This window comes from Ictidomys tridecemlineatus, chromosome 6 (assembly GCF_052094955.1).
Source record: "Ictidomys tridecemlineatus isolate mIctTri1 chromosome 6, mIctTri1.hap1, whole genome shotgun sequence".
Lineage (NCBI taxonomy): Eukaryota > Metazoa > Chordata > Mammalia > Rodentia > Sciuridae > Ictidomys > Ictidomys tridecemlineatus.
In genome coordinates, this window is record NC_135482.1 from 168,810,203 (window position 1) to 168,831,213 (window position 21,011).

Consider the following 21,011-nt stretch of genomic DNA (forward strand, 5'->3'; position numbering starts at 1 on the left):
CCAGGATGTAGAGGAATTGGAAACCCCTTACAATGCTGTTGGTGTGTAAAATGGCTCATCTGCTCTAGAAAAGCTTATGGTCCTCCAATTATTTGAATATAGAATTAGTAAAACATCCAGAAATTCCACTGCTATGCATATGCTCAAAGGAACTGAAAACAGACTCCAACAAATACTTTTACACAAATGTTCAGAATGGCCCAAAGGTGAAAACAACCCAAAATGTTCATCAAAAACTAGATGGATAAAATATGGTTTCTATATACAGTTGGGGTTGGGTTCTGGGTCTCGTGAATTTGAAGAATAAAATACACAGATACAAAAGTGATAGCAAAGTTACAGGATTCTTTAAAAACAGAGCAGAACTCCCAAAGAGGAAGGGGTCCAAAGAGGGGGATACCAAAGAGTGGCTATCATCCAGGGGTTCACTTCAATCTATAGATTTAAAGAAGTCAGCACCGCCCCCCACCACCACCTAATCCAGGGTATGCCAATCAGTGTTCACAAAGTATTCATGTAGCCTTTAGTCCAAACAAAATATCAATTGTAGTGGCACCCCCTTTCTCCACAGAAAAGTCTTAACTGGGCTTCTCCAGAAATCTTCACCATGGCTGATTTTAGGACTGTGAGTAAAGAGTCTCTACAAGAGTTTGATGTAGACAAACTTCCTGTTTTCCTGTTGTCCTGTCTTACTTGGCCACCAGCCAGGAAGAAATCAGCATTCCAGTGCTGGACACTCCCATACTAGTTTTTCACAAACATGTATCCAGCATACTAGTTTGTAAAATATGTAAACAAGGCCTCTGGCCTTGAGCTAGGCTTCAAAGAGATGTCTACATTTCTAAGATAAGGGAAGTTAATATTGTGGCTCCATGGTAACAGCTGGCAGGGGCAGGAGAGAAGGGGGAGATGAAGCTCTCCCCCTCTCAGGTGTTGTCCTTGAAGGGTTAATCTGCCCAAAACAGTGAAAGAAAAAGCTGCTTTTATGTGAACTTCTACAGACTGTGAACTTCTGAGCCCCTCCCCTTACACGCAGGATATTAAATTCTAAAACTAGCTAAACTCGAGGCTCAGGGGATTGATTGATTACAGCAAAAGCTGTGCCCTCCAACCTGGCTGCAGCCAAATAAAACTGTTTCCTGCTATCTTCTGTGCCTTCTGTCCCTACAACACAACCATGCATTTTTCCTTCTTGGGGAGGCATGGACCCCAGTCAGTATGTCCTGATTTTAAAATAGCCTTTTCATAAGTTTCTTAGCAAATATCTACAGGTGCTGTTTGTACTCTGGTGCCCAGGAAGTTACTCAGGAGCCCACTCCCTATCCTTCCTGTCTCCTCCTCCTGCCATCAATATTTGCCATAAAAAAGGAGTGAAGTACTGACATATGCTACAAGATGTACAAGGGAAACCCAGAAAAAAATCCTCTGTGGAAGGACACAGAAACAGAAAAAAAAATTCATATATTCCATTTATATGCAATATCCATAATCTGAAAGCTGATTGGTATTTGCCAGAGGCTGGGCGAGAAGAATCGGGAGTAACTGTTGGATGGGTTCACGATCTATTTTGGGTCAATGAAAATATTTTGGAACTAGTTAAGAGGTAGTGGTAGCACAACACTGTGAATATACTAACTGCCACTAAACTGTACACGTTAAAATTGTTCATTTGTTGTTAATTTCACAATTAAAAAAAAAGAAACATTTATTATTCAATGACCAAGTTACAATCAATTACAACACGCACTGATAATGCAGTTACTAAATTGTGCAATCCATCTCTGGAATGATTTTTTCAAAAAAGCATTGAATTCATTGGTACTTAATATTCCTAGGAAGATTGTACGGTTGTACAGAGTGTGCTAACAAATGTGCATTAAGCTGTCAGGCGAAAAAGATAATTGGCTCTAGAAATTCAACAGGGTTTCTCTCCCGTCCCCCCAAATAACTGTGCTTGCCCGGCCCATTTTGTAGAAGCCGGAAACTGGGCCTGAAAGAATGCTCAAGAGCACTGTCCCCCCCGCGTGGCTCCGGAACCTGAAATTCCGTGGCCTGGTGGGAATCTGTACACTGCTGCACTTCTAGCCAGGCCTATGTCTTCCGGTCGCGGCCCCGCCTCCCAACCTCACCTCTTCCTCCGGCTCACCGCTCCAGTCGGAAGTGCGGCCTCCTGAACCGGCGGTTGGCTGGGTAGCGGCTGAGCGCCGCTGAAGCGGTGGGTGGGCGTTGGGGCCCAGTGTGAAGGCCCAGCGCAGCCGCGACCAGCGAATGTGGGTGGGGACAGGTAGGTGGGCGGGTCTGTGGTGGGCAGGTGGATAGGTTATTTTCGCGAGATCCCAGTTGGGCAGAGGTGAGGAAGCCGCTTAGTGGGCTGCTCTCCGGATCCCGCGGGAAGAAGGTACTGTCCTCAGTGACCTGGCAGTCCCGGCTGCGGGCCAACCTTTCCGGAGGACCCCACCCTTTCGTTTTGTGGTGCTGCTAAGCCGCGCTTTTGATTTTAGTTCGACTTCTGAGTTGCAGTTACAGGTATTTTCTGAAAAACTCACAAGAATTTTGCGTAGCTCTTGATCGGGAATGGGTTTCTTGGTGTCCATATTGAAAAAAGGCCACCGTGGAATTGGCGTTTTGCGGGTAAAGCCTAAGTTGTTACGGAAGTTGAGTTGGGAGACACCCAAGTCTATCAGAGAAATAGGTGGAATTGATAGCTATATTTTGAAGCAAATTAATGAATTATTGGACCTTGCCGTGGTTACTAGGCTTTCAGAAATGAACTTGCACAATAGTTGCCTCTGAAAGCCATGTCCCTTAGCCACTGTTTAGTGGGGGTACATCAAAGTCTCTAGTGGGACTCGAAATATACAGTTATTTGCAAAGATTTTCGGAATTAGATTGAGTACAGTGTACTTTGGTTGGTCACCGTGATGTTAAAGTTCGATCAAAATTAAAATTATATTAGTCTGAGTAAAATCAATTTTTTATTTGAAATGCTTTGCCTGAAAAAAAAAATCTAAAAAAATGAGAGTTGATTTGAACGGTGTGAAGGTTGTAATGTTAAAAGGTAAAATTAAAAATTTTGAAGGCTGAATTCCAGTCTAATTCTGTGATCTTGAGAAAGCCATTAGTTCTGAGTGCCTTTTCTGTAAAATGGAGGTGTTGATAATGATTATAACAGTTTTCTCATCTATAGGCAGTTTGCTTTCTAAGAGATATACAGTTATTTGTTGGTTTGTGCAAATACTTAGTTACCCATCCCCCAATTTAGTAATAACAGATCTTACTATCATCACATTTTGTCTGTGAGTATAATGTATATTCATCTCTATTTAGTGACTGGGATTTTTTCACCTTAACCCAATTTCAGCTTAAACCTTCTATGAGCTATTTGAAAGTAGAACTAATGCCATTCTTATTTTTAAATGATTGTTCCTGGTACCTGTACAGTGCTTATGATGTATTGTTAGCTAAGCTCCCACCCCCACCTCCTTTTTCTTGTTTTCTTTTTTTCAGTTTTTTCTTTAACCTGAATTTGCTAAAGCCTAAGCTTTGGGGTTTACCAAAAAAAAAAAAAAAAAAAAAAAGTTCGCAAAATTATTTACATGGGGAATCTTGTTTTCTGTTACCAGAAGTTGTCCTTTAGCTCAGCAATGTACATGCAGCAGTAGTTACATGGGTTAGATGAAGAATCAGACTAAGCTTTATTTATCATCACTCGGATAGCAAACCTGAACCATCTCTGTGGTAGGCAGAGAAGTTACAGCAATGGGCTTCGACAGTGGCATTCCCTTTCAATCACTTAGGGGAACTCAAAGGACTGACCCTTGGAGCCCACTCTAGACCAACTAATCAGAATTGGGGAGATAGGGCATGGGCATCCTATTTAAAACTCAACAGCTTACTCCACTTTGCAATCTAGATGATAACCCCTTATTAGAGGAAATAGGTTCTTTAGGAGTCTAAATAGGCCCAGAGGGATTGGAGCTCCATCTGAAAAATTTAGCCTGAAGTGTTTAAGGAATATCATCTTTTTTTTTTATCAGCAGGCATAATGAAATCTGTGACTCATAAAGTGAACTGTAGACAGGCTATTAGAATAATCCACAGGAAAAGTAAGAGCACCAGAAGTAATTATGAGAAGAGATTTTAAAAAAAAATTTTTTTTCTTTCCAGAGGTTTTTTTTTAAAATATGAATAATTATTTTTTCAAAAAAAAATTTTTTAGTTGTTGATGAACCTTTATTTTATTTATATATTTATATGTGTTGCTGAGAATTGAACCTAGCGCCTCACCCATGCCAGGCAAGTGCTCTACCACTGAGCCACAGTGCCAGCCCCTTGAGTAATGATTTTAACTTGCAAACTGTGTTTGGCCTAACTAGCTACTAACAAAACTAACAAAACTACTAACTAAACTACTAAAACTAACTAACAAAACTACTTTTCAGCAATGAATAGATAGGTTGTGGTACATGAATTTTTGTTACAGATTATTTAAAAAATATGTTGGAAATATATGTGCCTCAAGTTATCTTCCTTGTTAACTACTAAATAATCTTATTTATTTCTCTTTATAGCCTTATGTTAACATGTGGGTTTCATTGTTTTTACTTTTACAGTGTATGACTGATATTTAAGACATGGTTTTCACCTCACTGCATCAACGCACATAGGTTTTCTCTTTTTGGATCCCTATCTTATGCCACAATGGTAAGCTTTGGCTCAGTATGTTCAAGTTTGGATTTTAGAATATTATTTTTGTCTTTATAAATATAAATACCTGTATTACAGATCAAGAAATGCTCTTGTAAGCCACTTTATCCTTATTGGTAAATTATTTAGCAGTCATGTATAAAATGTGTGCTCATTTCTCAATTTAGTGTTATTATGATGGTCACATCCAAGTCACATACATAATCTGTGTATTTAAAATTTTATTTCTAACTATTTTGCATTTATTCCAAGTCATTGGCAAGGAGGATGGCTATAAATACAAATAGTCTGGGGCCTTGTTGATTTCTCATTTTAAAGTTCTTACCGCCCCCCCACCTTCAGTACTAGGATTGAACCCTGAGCACTTTACCACTGAGTTCATCCCCAGTGCCACTTATCCTCCACCTTTTTAAAAATTTGAAATAGGGTCTCACTAAGTTGCTGAGGCTGGTTCCAACTTGTAATTCTGCCTCAGCTTTCCTAGTCACTAGGATTATAGGTATGAGTCATTGCACTCTGCTCATTTTTTTTTTAATTTAAAAATAAATGTAACCCTGTTAGTGCATCCAACATTTCAAGTAGCACCAGTGCTAGCCTTCTAGTGTCATATTTCTACTCACTGATTTATAGTCACTAAGCATTCTTACCTATAGACATTTAACTTTTGTCATTAAGATGTTAAAGACTTGGGGGGGGGTACTTTTTAATATTTGAAAAAAGGAGCATTTGAACTGGACACAGTGGCACGGACCTATACTCCCAGTGATTCCAGAGGCTGAGGCAGGAGGATCTCCAGTTTAAAACCAACTTGGGCAACTTAGATTCTGTCTCGAGATAAAAAGGTATGATTCCCTGACATACTACACAGAAAAGACTTAACTACCCAATAGCCACTGCTAAAGACACGCCAGAAGAAAAAGGTTTTAAAGAGAGGTGGTCAGCACTAGATAGCTGAGTTCAGGTTTCTGCTGCTCAGCTATGAGAATCTTTCTAACCAGGCACCTTAGTAAGTACTTAAGTCGCTTACGTATGCCAGACACAAAGCCAACAGAGAAGTCAAGTTGTGAAGCTGAGCGACGCTTTACCAAACAGCCTCGGGAACCCATTTGCCTAGCTTTTCTGGGACATTGAGTGTGTCACCACACCCACATGCATGGACAGTGCTCACAGTGCTGGATCAGACACTAGATGGGCTCCTGGTTCTGCCATAGTTACTCAAAACCCACTATTATATATAACTACAATGTACCTATAAAATTTTTCTTAGAAATTTAAAGGAAAAAAAAAAGATGAAAAGGGGTTGGGAATATAACTCAGTGGTAGAGAGCCATAGCTTCAATCGTCACTACTACAAGCAAACAAAAGAAGAGTTTGACAGGAGAGTAAGTGAACACTGACCACCATGTTGAATAATCTTTCCTAAAAACTCTGTCACACAAACTTAAAAAAAAACACTTTCCTTTTCCTTTTGGATCTTACCTTGCCCTGTTAGAGAAAAGTAGAACTGTCATACTGGGATTCTGACCTCATATTATATTTTGCATCTCTATTACTTAATGATATTCTCTCTTAAGTATTTGAAGGAGTAAGTGAATGAATGAGGCAAAGCATATCTCATTATATCTTCTGAAGTTTTAATTTCAGAAGATGAAATATTTACTTCAGACAACTGGTTATTTAAAATTATCCTAAGAGCTTATATTTGATTGTTTACTATAATTTTATATAAACTCACTTTAAAGTTTTGTGGCCAAAATTTAAAAGACCATATAGTTGTCAAGAGTATGTATGTTGGGGCTAGAGTTGTGGCTCAGTGGTAGAGTGCTCACCTAGCATGCACAAGGCACTGGGTTCAATCCTCAGCACCACATAAAAGATATTGTGTCCACCTGAAACTTAAAAATAAATATTTGAAAAAAAAAAAGAGTATGTATGTAGAGTACATTTTCTTGGGGAAAATGAGTTATGCTCAAGAGTCTTATTCTGAATCATGGGAACCAGTTTCTCTGGGAAACTGTTCTTTGATTTTTTTTGGTCCTGGAATTGAACCTAGGGGTGCTTAACAACTGAGCCACATCCCTAGCCTTTTTATTTTGAGGCAGAGTCTCCCTAAGTTGCTAGGGTCTTGCTAAATTGCTAAAACTGGCTTTGAACTTGAACTTGCCATCCTTCTGCCTCAGTGCTGGGATATTTTGTCACATGCAAGTTGGTAGATTGAATTATTGGAATCTAAAACATACTGTAAATAAAAATAGAAAGTTCTGTATCTCTGAAGTTTTGAAAGGACTGTCATTGTAAATGAAAAATACTATGACTCTACATAGTACCTGAAGCAACCCTAGAAAAAGAAATCACTAATGGTATATTTATTTAACTTTGTTTGGAACGTAGTATTTTTTATGTGTCTTTAGAAAAGTTTCATAAATAAAGATATAGTTTAACTTTATATTTCTCCCTCTTACCTTAAAATGAGGGTCTATAAGAAGTAGATGAAAGATGTAGATCTGTTAATTTCAATTATTGTAGTTGTTATATCCAGCCATTTTATATATTAGCCTCACAAAAAAACACTTACCCTGTCCAAGGGTGCTATATTTTCTCTTAGTTACATATCTTGATCATTCACTAGAATGGAGGAGAAAAATAAAGAATACATTGGACTTATTTCAGAAAATGAAACATTTAAGCACTTAATTAGGAATGTCAAATCCTTATTAAATTATTATTAAATTAATTTTTTTATGAAAATAATACTGCCAAATATACTTTTTACAGCAACAAGCCTTAGAACTAGCTTTGGATCGTGCAGAGGTAAGATACAACTAAATTACATATTAAACTAGTATTGTTTGTAATTGACAAAAAATTCAATTTTAAGAGATTTTTGTGTGTTATTCAAAGGAATATTTTAATTAATATAGGACAAGCATGTAGATAATCTGTAAACGTAGAAAAATGTAAGGTAATGTTTGGATTATCTCTTAACTTGGAATCCTCATTTGTTTTTCTATTTTAACAAGTTTTCTAACAGCTAAACAAAATAGTGCTTGCAATTAGATATATATTTTTCTATACATTAAACATATTCTGAACATTTATAAAACATTGATAATGTTTCTGATCTGTGTAATTACAATTCTTAGAAATTAAATACTGTACTCAACATAAATTTATGTGCAGCATAAATTTCACTTGTTTATAATATTATAAATTAAGCAGGTTTTTGTTTTTGTTTTGTTTTTTTTATTATTTTTGCTGTAAGATATAATTTAACATGAGAGACTTGTGACTAAATGGCCTGTTTAGTTTTGCATATGTTTTAGATATACAGTACTTAATTTGTTCATACACAAAGCAAAAAGCAAACTGTTTTCATAAACTTTTCTTTTTTAGTATGTCATTGAAAGTGCACGACAAAGACCGCCTAAAAGGAAATATGTATCTAGTGGAAGGTATGAACATTTAATTGATAAAATCTTACATTCCTTGAAAAATGATGTCACCATTTATTGCTCTTACCCGGATCTGGGCTTGAAATGTTATAGCTTCTTTGAAGATCCTAATCTGGAATTCTGAAATACTGGAAAATCTGAAACCTTTTACCCTGACATGTGGTCACAAGTGAAAAATTTCATATCTAACCTCATGTGACAGGGCAGATTGTAGGCATACTAAAAATATGAAACTACCTTCACTTCATTTGTATTAGTGTATATGAAACAGATGATTTTCATTTCTAAGCTAGGGTCTCAAGAAATCTATTAGATATATATCAAATATTCCAAATCCTAAAAAAATCCAAATATTTTGGTCCCAAGCCTTTTAGATAGGAATATTCAACCTGCACTAGTAATTTCTTTCTATTTTGGTGGTGGAAATTGTACTGGGGGTATTCTACCACTGAGATACATCCACAGCCCTTTTTTATTTTTTTATTTTGAGATAGTCTCATTGAATTGCAAATCTGGCCTTGAACTGGCAATCTTCCTGCTCAGCCTTCCTAGATGGTTAGATTATAGACATGTGCCAGGATGCCTGACTGCATTAGTAATATCTAAGTTTTTTTTAAATAACATATCCAACCCAGCTCTGCCCCCAACTTTGGGAATGTGGGGAGATCATTGAAACATTTATTTTATGATGATTAATGTTATTTTGTATATTGTCTTTATTAATTTTTTTCTAGAAAATCTGTGTTTCAAAAACTTTATGACATATATATTGAAGAATGTGAAAAAGAACCTGAGGTTAAGGTAAGTGTGAATTTTTTTATGGTATTGTGGCTTTTGGAATGTGTAGTAGAACAGAGAAATCTGGAGGAATTAGGTTTGAAACAGTTAATGATTTATATTTTTGTGGGTAAACCAGAAGTTTTTTCCAGCCATACTCTAGTGGGTTCTTAACTTTTCCAGAATCCTGGCTAATCTGGCATCAGGCATAGGTCACCTGCTGAGGTAGGAACAGGATACAGTGTTAACTGAAAGCAGAATATCTCACTGGCAAGTCATGAGCAAAGCCATAGTATGTATCTTTTGCTGTTTCTTTCCCTGAAGAGGTGATTTGTAAACTTAAGGTAGGAGAAAAGTAACCTGTTTCCTCTTGGTGATTTGAACTAGAAAGTCAAAAACTATTACAGAACATATAGGAAATTCAGATGTTGTAATAAAAAGTGAATTTGGTCACAAAATATGCTTATGACCTGTTTAATTCATATTTATTTAACATAAAGGTGTCTGCTATAGGAACATGATAAAATTAACTTCTTGATACCTTTTGAACTCTCAGGTTAGAAGGACCTTAAAGGGTTCTATGAACTTCTGTTCTGTCTTTAATTCAAAAATGAATATTGCTGAGTGTGGTAGTGCATATCTGTATCCCAATGACTCTGGAGCCTGAGGCAGGAGGATTGCAAGGTCAAAACTAGCTTCCACAACTTAGCAAGGCCCTGTCTCAAAATAAAAAATAAAAAGAGCTGAGATGTGTCTCAGGGGTTAAGTGCTGTGGGTTTAATCTTCAGTATCCCCCTCCTCCCCAAAAAGTTAGCATGCTGACCTAAGCTTTAAACTCTTTACATTGATTAAATTTATAAATATATCTTGTGGTATGTTTTTCATATGTTTTATTGAAGCACATGTGATATAGCAATGTATTATATATGTCTAAAGTCTACATTTTCATGTTTTTACATGCATAACTTATATATACTCCCATGAAACCATTGGCACAATCAGTACAAGTGCAAATCTATCACCTCCAAGACAGAACTAAGATAGGGGAGATACGTATATATGTCAAGATTCTCTAACCCACTTCATCTTTTCATAAATGAATCTTTACCAGAACTCATCACACTCATTTGTTTACATTTGTCCATAACTGCGTTTGAAATACAAAGGCAGAATTGAATAATTGAGAACCCAGACAATATGGCTCATCAGCCTAAAATACTATGTGGCCTTTAAAGAAAGGAATTTTCAACTCATAGTCTTAACTGGGAACCAACATATTTTTTTAAGAAGTACACATGCTATCAGAATTTATTTTTGCCTTAACTCAAATTATGAAGGTTTTCTCTATCCTCGAAATATTAAAAATTTTTAGGATTTTTTGTTTTTTGTATCAGGTGTTGAATCCAGGGGTGCTTAACCAATGATCACATCCCCAGCCCTTTATTTAAAATTTTATTTTGAGATAGTTTCTTACTAAGTTGCTAAGGCTGACCTTGAACTTGCCAACCTCTCACCTCAGCCTCCTGAGTTGCTGGGATTACAGACGTGTTCCACTGCACCTGGCTTTAAATCAAAGTGGTTAAAAGTTGTCTGCCTTTTGTGTTTTCATTTTCGGATTGCATAAAGTTCTTATAATATGACGATAGGAATTTATAATTCTTTCAGTTTAATGTTAGTATATTGTTATGCAGTTAAATGTAAGGTACTCAAAACTGTTTTTTTTTATTCTACAAAAAACAAATATTCTGTTGGCTAAAGTATCTTTCCTAAATAAGATTTGATGAAAGAAATTATTCAACCTACAAGAATCTACGATTGGATAGCCCATTAAGTCCCAAGTTTTCAATTTTAATATTTCAACAAAATTGTCCCAAATACTTTAAAATGGTTGGAAATCATAATCTAGAGTTTATATATTTTTTTAATTATTCATCTATTTTACCAAAAGAATAGAACTCTAAAAACATTTATTTCAAAAGTTACCATAAATGATACATTTATTGCTCAATTAAAGTTTTTTTTTTTTGGTGTTGGGGATTGAACCCAGGGCCTTGTGCATGAGAGGCAAGCACTCTACCAACAGTTATATCCATAACCCGCTCAATTTAAGTATTTATAGCTGTTTGACATCTGGAACAATGGGACTTAACTAGGTTAATCATACATCTTTCTAAAATTGTGGATTTTGATGTATGTGCATTTTATTTCCTAAGGGATGTTTTTTTAAATAATTGAGGTTTTTAAGATTTTTACTTTCTGTTTATATATTTGAAAGTACATTTTTATGTTTGTTTTTATTGTTTTCTAGGTTATACCAGTTTTCTTTTTGACATGAATTAATTTTCTAAAATACAGTAGTAGAAACAAATTAAGTCTACATTGCTTTCTATGAATAGTGGCCATAGCATATGATCTTCCCCATATATTTAGGATTATAATGTGGAAGAAGTGCCAAAAGATTATTCAGATAGGATTTTGTCAATTCATAACATTATTTTTCAAGGTTATAATGGATTATTGTCATCAGCTTTGCCTCTTTTAAAGCAGAAATTAAGAAGAAATGTGAACTTGTTAGAGAAGCTTGTTATGCAAGAGACTTTGTCGTGTTTAGTGGTCAATCTATATCCAGGAAATGAGGGATATTCTCTGATGCTCAGGGGAAAAAATGGATCAGGTAAGACCCTACAAAGTATAAATGACACAAAATACCTCTGCCAGGCAGGATGTGCTGCTTTTTAAAATTAGTTTCTTAACCTGCTCAGTGGTTTGTCCTTTGAACCAATGATGACTTAGTGGTAAAAGCACATTTTTATCTTAAAGTTTTCTTTATGACTTTTGGTAGAATGTAAGAAATTACTCTAATACTTATGATTATCCTTCCTGAACATGCATTTGAAAAGTATTCTAATTTGTCTTCGAGAAAGACATGATTTCTAAATAATATCAAAATTTCCTTTTGTTCAGTTGCTGAACAATATTTTAAGATAGTATAAGGTATCTTAAGGTATGTACATTTTTATATATTATTGAGTCTAAAACTTCAAAATTAATCAGACTCACTGCCTTTTGAGTTTTAAAATATACTCAGATTTAACTAAAGAGTCTCTTAAAAAATTCATATTGTATAATAATTTGAGTTTTATAAGGAAGTCACGCTAGTCAAGAATTTTTTCTTTGTTGAAAATTAATTAAAATGTAACACCAAGAGAATTCTTTTCTTTGGTCAGATGAGGTACCAAATTGTCATTCTAATTTCCAGACACTAGTCTTCAGTGAACTTTCAGTTTCTTTGATCTTGGAGTTTTATCATTTATGAATACTGCTGACTGTGATTTATTGTGATGTTATGCCAGATGTTTTTCCAAAATGTCAGGGTTTTGTCCTCCTCTTTTCTGAAGTGCTATATACAGTATAGTTAACAAGTTTTTTAGTAAATGTGGTTAATTTATAAGGTTTAAAGGTCATTAGGAGAGCCTTTGGCTTTATTTACTTATTTATTGAGAAGCCTTTTGGTGAGTCTAATCATTTTCATATACTTTTATGTTTTAAAATTAAGATTCTGAAACCATTCGACTGCCTTATGAAGAAGGGGAATTACTTGAATACTTAGATGCAGAAGAATTACCTCCTATTTTGGTTGATCTTTTAGAAAAATCTCAGGTATAAATTTTTTCTCTTTAAAATGTCCTGCTGGTACATGGTTTATGCCTGTACTCCAGTTACTCAGAAGGCTGAGGCAGGAAAAACTCTTGAGCTATGAGTTAGAGGCCAGCTTTGGCAACATAGCAGAACCCAGTCTCTAAAATAAGTTTTTAAAACTCTGTGGTTTTTTTTAGTATATACGTATGCAAATGTTATATGAATCTAAAGGACCGTATGGTTATTTTGTGATAAATGATATTTAATCTTTACCACTGTTCCCAACAGTGTTTAGAACTCGAAATGAGACATTATACATCATTATTTAGAAATTGATTTACTATGGAATATTTAAAATTTTTGCTGTACTGAAATGTACAGATTTAGTCAGTTTTTTTAAAATTGGCTACAACATTTAGATTATTGATTGAAATCTCCCTATAGTTACAATCGAGAAAATATGTAAGAAACTACTCTTAACTATTTGGGTGTGGAGGAGTGGTAACCAGGCATTGAACCCAGGGGTGTTTAATCATTGGGCCATATCCTCAGCCCTTTTGAGACAGTCTTGCTAAGTTGCTTAGGGCCTAAGTTGTTGATGCTGGCTTTGAACTTGTAGTCCTCCTGAGCCAACTCGGATTATGAGTGGGGGGTCACTGTGCCTGGCTTCTTTGGCTATTTATGAAAGTTTTTTAAATTGGGGACCAAAAATTGGTCTTTACATCTGTAGTTGGTTTTTCTCTCTTTTTTTATGGTATTAGGGATTGAATTCAGGGGTATTCTACCACTAAGTTACAGCCCCAGCCCTTCTTTATATACCATTTTAATATAGAGTCTCTTTAATATATTGGATACTTCACTGAGAGGAAAGAAACAACTTCAAATGAGAATTCCCATTTTTCTCCTAAGACTAGTTGACCAAAATCACTTTATGTCTCTCTCTACACGTTGCCTTTGCCTTTCTATTAAAATAAACAAATGCTATTCCTAAGATGTTCCTTCATTTGTTTTCTAGGTCCTTCCTTTTTCTAGGACTTACAATTATAAACTCTCTTTTCTATGTTTTTTTTCTCTGTTAGATTCAGAATGCAAATATTCTGTATTCTCAACTTTAAAAAATTCTATCTTGACCCCAATTCCTTCTCCTGCTATTGCTTTATAATTCTCCTTCTCCTGATAGCAAAACTAATCAGAGTTGTGTATAGTCATCGTCTCCTTTCTATCCTATTCCACTCTTTTCTCTACTCACGTTTTTGGCATTTTAACATCTACATTCTATAGAACCTGTTTTGTCAAATCACCAGTTATCTCCATGGCAGGGAATCAATTGATCAGTCTTATGTTCTAAATTGATCTCTTAGCAAAGTTCAATGCAAATAACTATTTTCTTCTTGAAATGCCCTTCTTTGGGCTTCTGCGATATCATATTTCTGTTTTTTTTTCTTCTTTACCTATTCCTCCAGTTCTCTTTGCATCATCTTTGTTCCACCCATAAATATGTGTGTTTCATAGTTCTGTCCTAGGCCCTCTGTGCTTTAATTAACAGTCTCCCAGGGTAATCTCAGTTCCTGTAGTTTTTAAAATGTTACTTAATCCCATGCTTATATGTCTGTTATTATGATCATTCCACCAAGCTTTATACTTACATATTTACTTGGATATATAAGTTCCCCAAACTTAACCTGATGAACACAGAACTTTTTATTTTATTTCCCAATCACTAGTCTCTTTCATTCTAATGGATGGCCCTACCCTCTCCTTCCATCTTCAGTCCATCAGCAAATATCATCTCTCTCTTTAAACTGGTCATGATATGCCATGGTTCCCTTCCTAAACTTCCTGCTTTCATTCTAAAATCACAGAGAGCCAGATAAGGTTTAAAATCCTCCTCTCTATGCACTCTTAACTGCACAAAATCTCTGCTCTCCTGTTTGCCTTCATCTTCTAATTCTGATTTTTACTCACTACACTCCAACCTGCCTTGTCTTCTTTCTGTACTAAATCAAACCAAGCTTATTCCTATTGGAAGGCATTTTCTTTGCTATTTCTCACTAGAGTGGTTTGCCCTGGATCATTCTTGTGATTCAGGTTTCATGTGAAACTCACTCCTCTCAGAGAGGTTTTTATTTTATTTTCTTTAAAGCAGTTATCACTGTCTAAAATTATCTTGTTTAGTACCTGTCTTTCTATCCTGAGAGCAAGAGTCTTACCACTGTATCTGTGAAGCTTTTTGAATAATTCCTGTCAGAGTATACATTGTACTTGGTCAGTAAATACTTGTTAAAAAGATTGAACACAGGTATGACTGACAGGTAACATGAAAGTCCCAGTCTAAAAGTTCTAAATGGATGAAAAACATGATGGTGTGAATGTGACCATGGGAAGTCATCCTTAGGGGCTCTTATATTTGGGTGTAGAAATAGGTGGTTTTTAATTTGAATTTATAGTTGGCTTTCCTCCTTTTATTAATAAGGTCCAAATACAATCCAAGGATCTGTAACTCCACTAATGTGAAAATGTCAAAAGTTGATCTGTTGATATTGTAGATGCATCAGTCTAGAACTAGAAACCAAGAATATAGGAGTGGCCAGAAATAATGCATAAAAATTGAAAGAATGTGAAACATTTAGTACAAAATACTTACATAGATTGTTGAAAAAATGACATTTGCTTGAATATTTTTATTCTAAACAGGTTAATATTTTTCATTGTGGATGTGTCATAGCAGAAATTCGTGACTACAGGCAATTCAGTAATATGAAATCTCCTGGTTACCAAAGTAGGCACATTCTTTTACGTCCAACAATGCAGGCAAGTAATGTTTAATTAGAAAGTGGTTTTTAAAACTTTAGTTAGTCTTATTTATTAAATATTTATGTTTGTGTAAATATATGTTAATGGATTTTTAAAAATTTTATTTTTTCCAGACTTTAATCTGTGATGTCCATTCAATAACAAGTGATAACCATAAATGGACCCAGGTTTGTTGTTTTGTTTTTGGGTTTTTTATATATATATTTTTTTTTTTTAAGTTGTTGATAGACCTTATTTATTTATTTATATGTGGTGCTAAGAATAGAACCCAGTACCTCACACATGCCAGGCAAGTGTGCTACTGTTGAGCCATAGCCCCAGCCCTGTTGCTTTGTTTTTTAATTCCAAATGAGCAAACTATAGGGTAAATATTAAGTAAAAGCTACTTTGTGCTCATATTTTTACTCATGTATTAAGTTCTTCCTGCAAAAAACTGGGCTTCTTTTATGAGTTTTAGAAGTTAAGAGTATCTTTATATATGCAGTAAATCCCTCGAGAAACTTTAATGATTTGGTCCCAATTGCTTATGACTGAGATCCCAGTTAGGCTGACCTGATGTGTAATGTGAAACTTAGTTCTTTTATCTTTTTATTTAGTTTGTTTTTTTCCATTTTTACTGGTTGTTTTGGCACTAGGGGACCTCTCCTGCTCCTGAGGTTTGGCTCAGCAGTGTTTGTGAGATGTCTAGTTATAAGGGTATTTACTTATTTCTCTGCTAATTTAGAGAGGAATAATTAATAAAGAAAATTATTCTGTCTTTGAAATGTGATTATAAAATAAGAGTTCATCTGTAACTGTTAAGTGTTGTGTTTTAATTTGATGTATTATTTTTTCATCTCTAAGGTTTTAAAAATATTCAAGCATAATCTTCATTGGTTAACATTTATGGATGTTCCTATTCTGAGAATTGAGAAAGTAGAGAGTATAATATTTATTCTATTATTTCTGTATAAACTATTTTAGGCAGCTAGATAGTATCTGAGGGAAGATTCTTTAGGGAAATTGCAACTAAATAAGTGTAAGAGAAATGGTAGACTTTCAAAAAATAAAACTCCCATGTGAAATAATACAACTTCCAAGATGTATTTTAAATTTTTCCAGCAAAACAAAAACAAAGTTTATGAAGATGGTCATTAAATGAAATTAAGTCATCACACTTTTCCTTTTGTGTGTAGAAGATTCCATAATAAAAAGAACAAAAGATTTTTTCAAAAGTTTTAGTTTTCAGCAATATTAATTTACTTACTTGACTTTAAAAGAATTATTATAGCAGGTCTGGGGTTATGCCTTAGCAGCAGAGTTCTTGTCTAATGTGTTTGAAGCACTGTTTTCCCTGATCCCCAGTGGTGAAAAAAAAAAAAAGTATTAATAAAAATTTAAAGTGTTAAACAGAAGAATAGAATTCAGTAAAGTTACGTGATACTAGTAAAAAAGCCTGTATCTTGTCAAGTGTGAGAGCATACACCTATAATTCCAGAAGCCTGGAGACTGAGACAGCATGATTGAGAGTTCAAAACTAGGCTCAGGAAAAAGCGAGACTGCTAAGCAACTCAGTGAGAATAAAATACAAAAAGGGCTGGTGATGTGGCTCAGTAGTTGAGTGCTCCTGAGCTCAATCCCTGGTACCACAAAAAAAAAAAAAAGGCTGTATCTTCTTTGGATTTGGACATGGATATATAGAATTTGCCAGTATTAATATAGTCAATTTTTTATTATTATTAAGTAGTCAAGCTGAGTTTAGAATGGGAGTGTTCCTTTTCAGTTACTGAAAGAACTGTAATCCATCATGACCTGGTAAGCTTCATAAGGGCAGAGGATTTCATCTATTTTGTTCATGGCTTTTATTCCCAAATCTTAGAACCTAACATGTTTTAGGTATTAAGTAAATAAATGTTGAATTGATGAATATTCATTTTTATAATTAACCATTTCATACAGTTTTACAGATGATGAATTTCAGTAAGTTATTTTACATTGTCAAGTTCCAAAGTTTACACACTAATTTTGCAACTTGATTTACTGTGTTTTACTGTGATCTTTAATAGAGTTCCAGACAATATTTCTAGCTTAAATATGTATGATTATTTTAGTCCGATACTGACATATACTTTTATACATTTCAGGAAGACAAACTTTTACTTGAAAGCCAACTGATTCTAGCTACAGCTGAACCTCTGTGTCTTGATCCTTCGATTGCAGTAACTTGTACTGCAAACAGACTGCTCTATAATAGGCAAAAAATGAATACTCGCCCAATGAAACGGTAATTGCCTTTGGGGAAAAGAGTGAATCAATGTCAAGCTATTTGATAAATGGCTCTAAATTTTGCTATTTATAGTGATTTTCTCTTCAAGGGAATAAGTGCTCTTGATTTTTTTTTAATTGGAAAATAGGTATTTTCATATTGTTTTATATGTTTTGAATTTGTAATATTTGCTCCTGTAATATATTTTCTAGTCTGTTAAAAGAACTTACTGTAAATTTGTAGTCTGTTTACCAAAAATGTAGAGAAGCTGAGAAGAGACCAAGTGTGAACAAAAGAATAATTTCTTAATTACTTTCTGATATTCAATAACCAGTTTAGTTTTTGTTAATTTTACTTTTGAGGAAAGAGTTTTTTTTTTAAGATTTGAGAAAATAGCAGCTTTAGAAATCTGTTTCTCTTATAACATAGCAATTTGTCTTATGTTTTAGTTATTTCTTCTACTTAACAAAAGAATGCATATTTGGGCTAAGGGAATGGTTGGCCCATCATTAATTATTTTTTTATGAAATTATTTGGATTATTCACTTTGAAACTTCAGATTCGAAAAGGTTCAAAAATGTACCCATTTTCTAAGTTTCATAATTTACTACAAATAGTATATTAAGAGAAAAAGTTTACAGCATTGGAAATATTGGAGTAAATTCATATAGGATTTATTGGCAGTTCTGTAGCTTCTTTGTATCTCTGTCTATATCTCTCCAGGCCTGTTGCCCATACCTTATTTCAAACCACCATCATCTTCCCCCTCTAATAAATTTATAATTGATTTTTCTATTTCAGCCTTTATTCCCTCCCAGTCTGTTTGCCATTCAAGTAAACTAGATCATACTTAAACTTAAGCCCCTTAAAACTTCCCCCAAAGCATTGCACTTCACATTAAATCTAAATACATTACTATTGGTCTGTAAGATCCTTGCCTTGATCTCTAATCTTACCTAACCTTTAGTGCTTTAGTTAAACCTAGTTTTCTGTTTCTGAAACAGATCAGATTTTTTCCCATTGTAGTACCTTTTAAAATTATTCTCTCTGCTTCAAATACTTTTTCTCCCATCTTTCAAAATGATTCCTTTTCTCTGGGCATGGTGGTGCATGCCTGTAATCCCAGCTATGAGGATCGAAAGTTCAAGGCTGGCTTTAATGAGTTAGCAAGACCCTCCCTATCTCAAAATACAAAAAAAAAAAATTAAAAGAGCTGCATATGTGTAGCTCAGTGGTAAAGCACTCTTGGGTTTAATCTCTAGTACAAAAATTTAAAAATATTTATTTTTTTCTTTGCCCTTTCCTTGTGGGAAGAATGAGATTTGTCTCCATTATTTACTGTGAGACCTCTTTAACCTCTTAGAGATAAAACTCAAAAAACTGTGTGGCCTCCCAGTGACTGGATCTCCCCATAGTTTTAATCTCATACTTGACCATGCTGAGCCTCCAGTAATTGATGAGTTAACTTTAGGTTACAGTGCCCCCAGCACTGGTTACCAAGGAAGTTTGTTCCTCAGCAAGCCAAGATGTTTCAATTGGCCTATTCTCCAAATTTGGGGACAGTGATTTGTCCTGTGACCTCACCTCTTTGATAGATCAAAGAATTGTTGGTTTTTGGGTTTATTAAGTCTTTTACTTGTTAGGATGCAGTGATGACTTCCAGCTTCTTACATGTGTGGATCTGAAATAATCCTCCTTATCCAGGTCTTTCTATGACTAGTTCCTTCATTTGTGCTTAACTTATTTCATTTCTTCAGAGGGTTCTTCCCTTCCCTAAGTATTGCCCTCCTTGTCACTTATACACCACAGTATTCTGATTTTTCTCCTACTGCTTACCATTCCCTAAAATCTAGAATTATCTGTTTACTTGGGAATTGAACATCTCTCTCCCTCTCTGGACTATTAGCTAGCCTCACGATAATGGGAATTTTGTCTGTCTTGCTCATTTTTATTTTACCAGTGTCAAGGACATTGCTTGGATATGATTTAATTACATAGTCAGTGCTTGCTAGTTTAAACCCATATGTATATTGTGAGTTTATTACCTTTGTTTAGTTTAAATTTTTTAATATTGCAGATGTTTCAAGAGATATTCCAGGTCCTCTCTGAATCGGCAGCAAGACCTGTCTCATTGTCCACCTCCTCCTCAGCTAAGGTTACTGGATTTCTTACAGAAACGAAAGGAAAGAAAAGCAGGTCAGCATTATGACCTCAAAATTTCTAAAGCAGGAAATGTAAGTATTTTAAATGAACATTACCATACCAGAAAACTTGCCTTTTTTAATTTTTGGTATATTTATACTGTTTTTCACTTTTTAGTGTGTAGATATGTGGAAAAGGAGTCCCTGTAATTTGGCCATTCCTTCTGAAGTGGATGTAAGTCAGTTCAATAATTGCTTTTTTTTTTTTTGTCTGCATAAGTTTCTAAATTTGATCCTTGATAGTTAGTACTATCTATCTCAATAATTGATTTATTTAATAAATTGCTCATTTTTAAAAGGTGTATTTTCTTCACATTGTTATATCAGAACATAACCTTTTCTATGTTTGGAGCCACGATTACAAAACAGTTTAAATGTGGAAAAAAATGGTATAACATAATATACATGAAATGCCTCTGTTTTTTTTTGTTGTTGTTGTTGTTTTGTTTTGTTTTTTGGTATTTCTTCATAATTTTCTAATGATGCTTTTTTTTCTGAATCTGGTTGCGTTTATTAATATTGGAGCAATGGCCAAAATTAGGAACAATCTTAGGCAATATTCTTTACTTGTCCATAATACACATCAACTATAATTGATTTAAGATATGAGAGGAATATTGTGAAAAGGGTTCTATATTTTACTTTTCTGTTTCTTTTTGTGTTCTTTTTTATTATTCACCCACTTTTTTACAATTGTATTCTTTTCATATATTTGCTATTCTCTCATATCTTCCTTGGTTAGTACATGTACTGTTCTTAAGATTTTGTAAAAAGTTGTCCAAAGCAAAAACACAATAGCATCTATAGAGTGTGTATACAACTCTGAGAATAGATCATTAGTGTAAGTTGTAAAAATGGTGAAATTTAACTTTGGAGGGAAGGGTAGGTGTCTAAAGCAGTATTTCTCAAATTTTAATGTATATATTACCTGGAGAATTTATTGAATTGTTGATTCTCAAGATATATAGTTCAGTGGTAGAGCATTGTGCATGACACTGTAGGTTCAATCCTCAGCATTACAGTTAGAAAACATCCAGGTTCTGTTTCAGGTCTGGGCTGGAACTGAGATGCTGCCATTTTCACAAGCCTCTAGTTTATGTCGTAAGGCCTATAGACCACAACTTTAAACAGCAGTGCCCTAATAACAAAGTTTCTCAGTCTGGCTCAGTCAACAGA

At 34.6% G+C, this 21,011-nt stretch overlaps 1 protein-coding gene across 13 annotated transcripts in view; it reads left to right on the plus strand.

Moving 5' to 3' along the window:
• Positions 1-2,124: 2,124 nt before the first annotated feature.
• The window catches only part of Supt20h (SPT20 homolog, SAGA complex component), a 40,343-nt gene continuing 21,456 nt past the window's right edge, over positions 2,125-21,011 (plus strand). For 6 of the 13 annotated variants that reach the window (XM_078016088.1, XM_078016092.1, XM_078016094.1 and 3 more), the window contains exons 1-12: positions 2,125-2,284; positions 4,614-4,704; positions 7,483-7,518; positions 8,101-8,159; positions 8,894-8,960; positions 11,481-11,610; positions 12,493-12,596; positions 15,270-15,386; positions 15,503-15,556; positions 17,513-17,652; positions 19,712-19,868; positions 19,954-20,010. In XM_078016088.1, coding sequence (XP_077872214.1) covers positions 4,702-4,704; positions 7,483-7,518; positions 8,101-8,159; positions 8,894-8,960; positions 11,481-11,610; positions 12,493-12,596; positions 15,270-15,386; positions 15,503-15,556; positions 17,513-17,652; positions 19,712-19,868; positions 19,954-20,010 — 924 coding nt within the window. In that variant the 5' untranslated portion in view covers positions 2,125-2,284; positions 4,614-4,701. Of the gene's footprint in view, positions 2,527-4,613; positions 4,705-7,482; positions 7,519-8,100; positions 8,160-8,893; positions 8,961-11,480; positions 11,611-12,492; positions 12,597-15,269; positions 15,387-15,502; positions 15,557-17,512; positions 17,653-19,711; positions 19,869-19,953; positions 20,011-21,011 lie in introns of those variants that run through there. The other 7 variants (XM_078016091.1, XM_078016093.1, XM_078016096.1 and 4 more) reach the window with 4 other exon arrangements.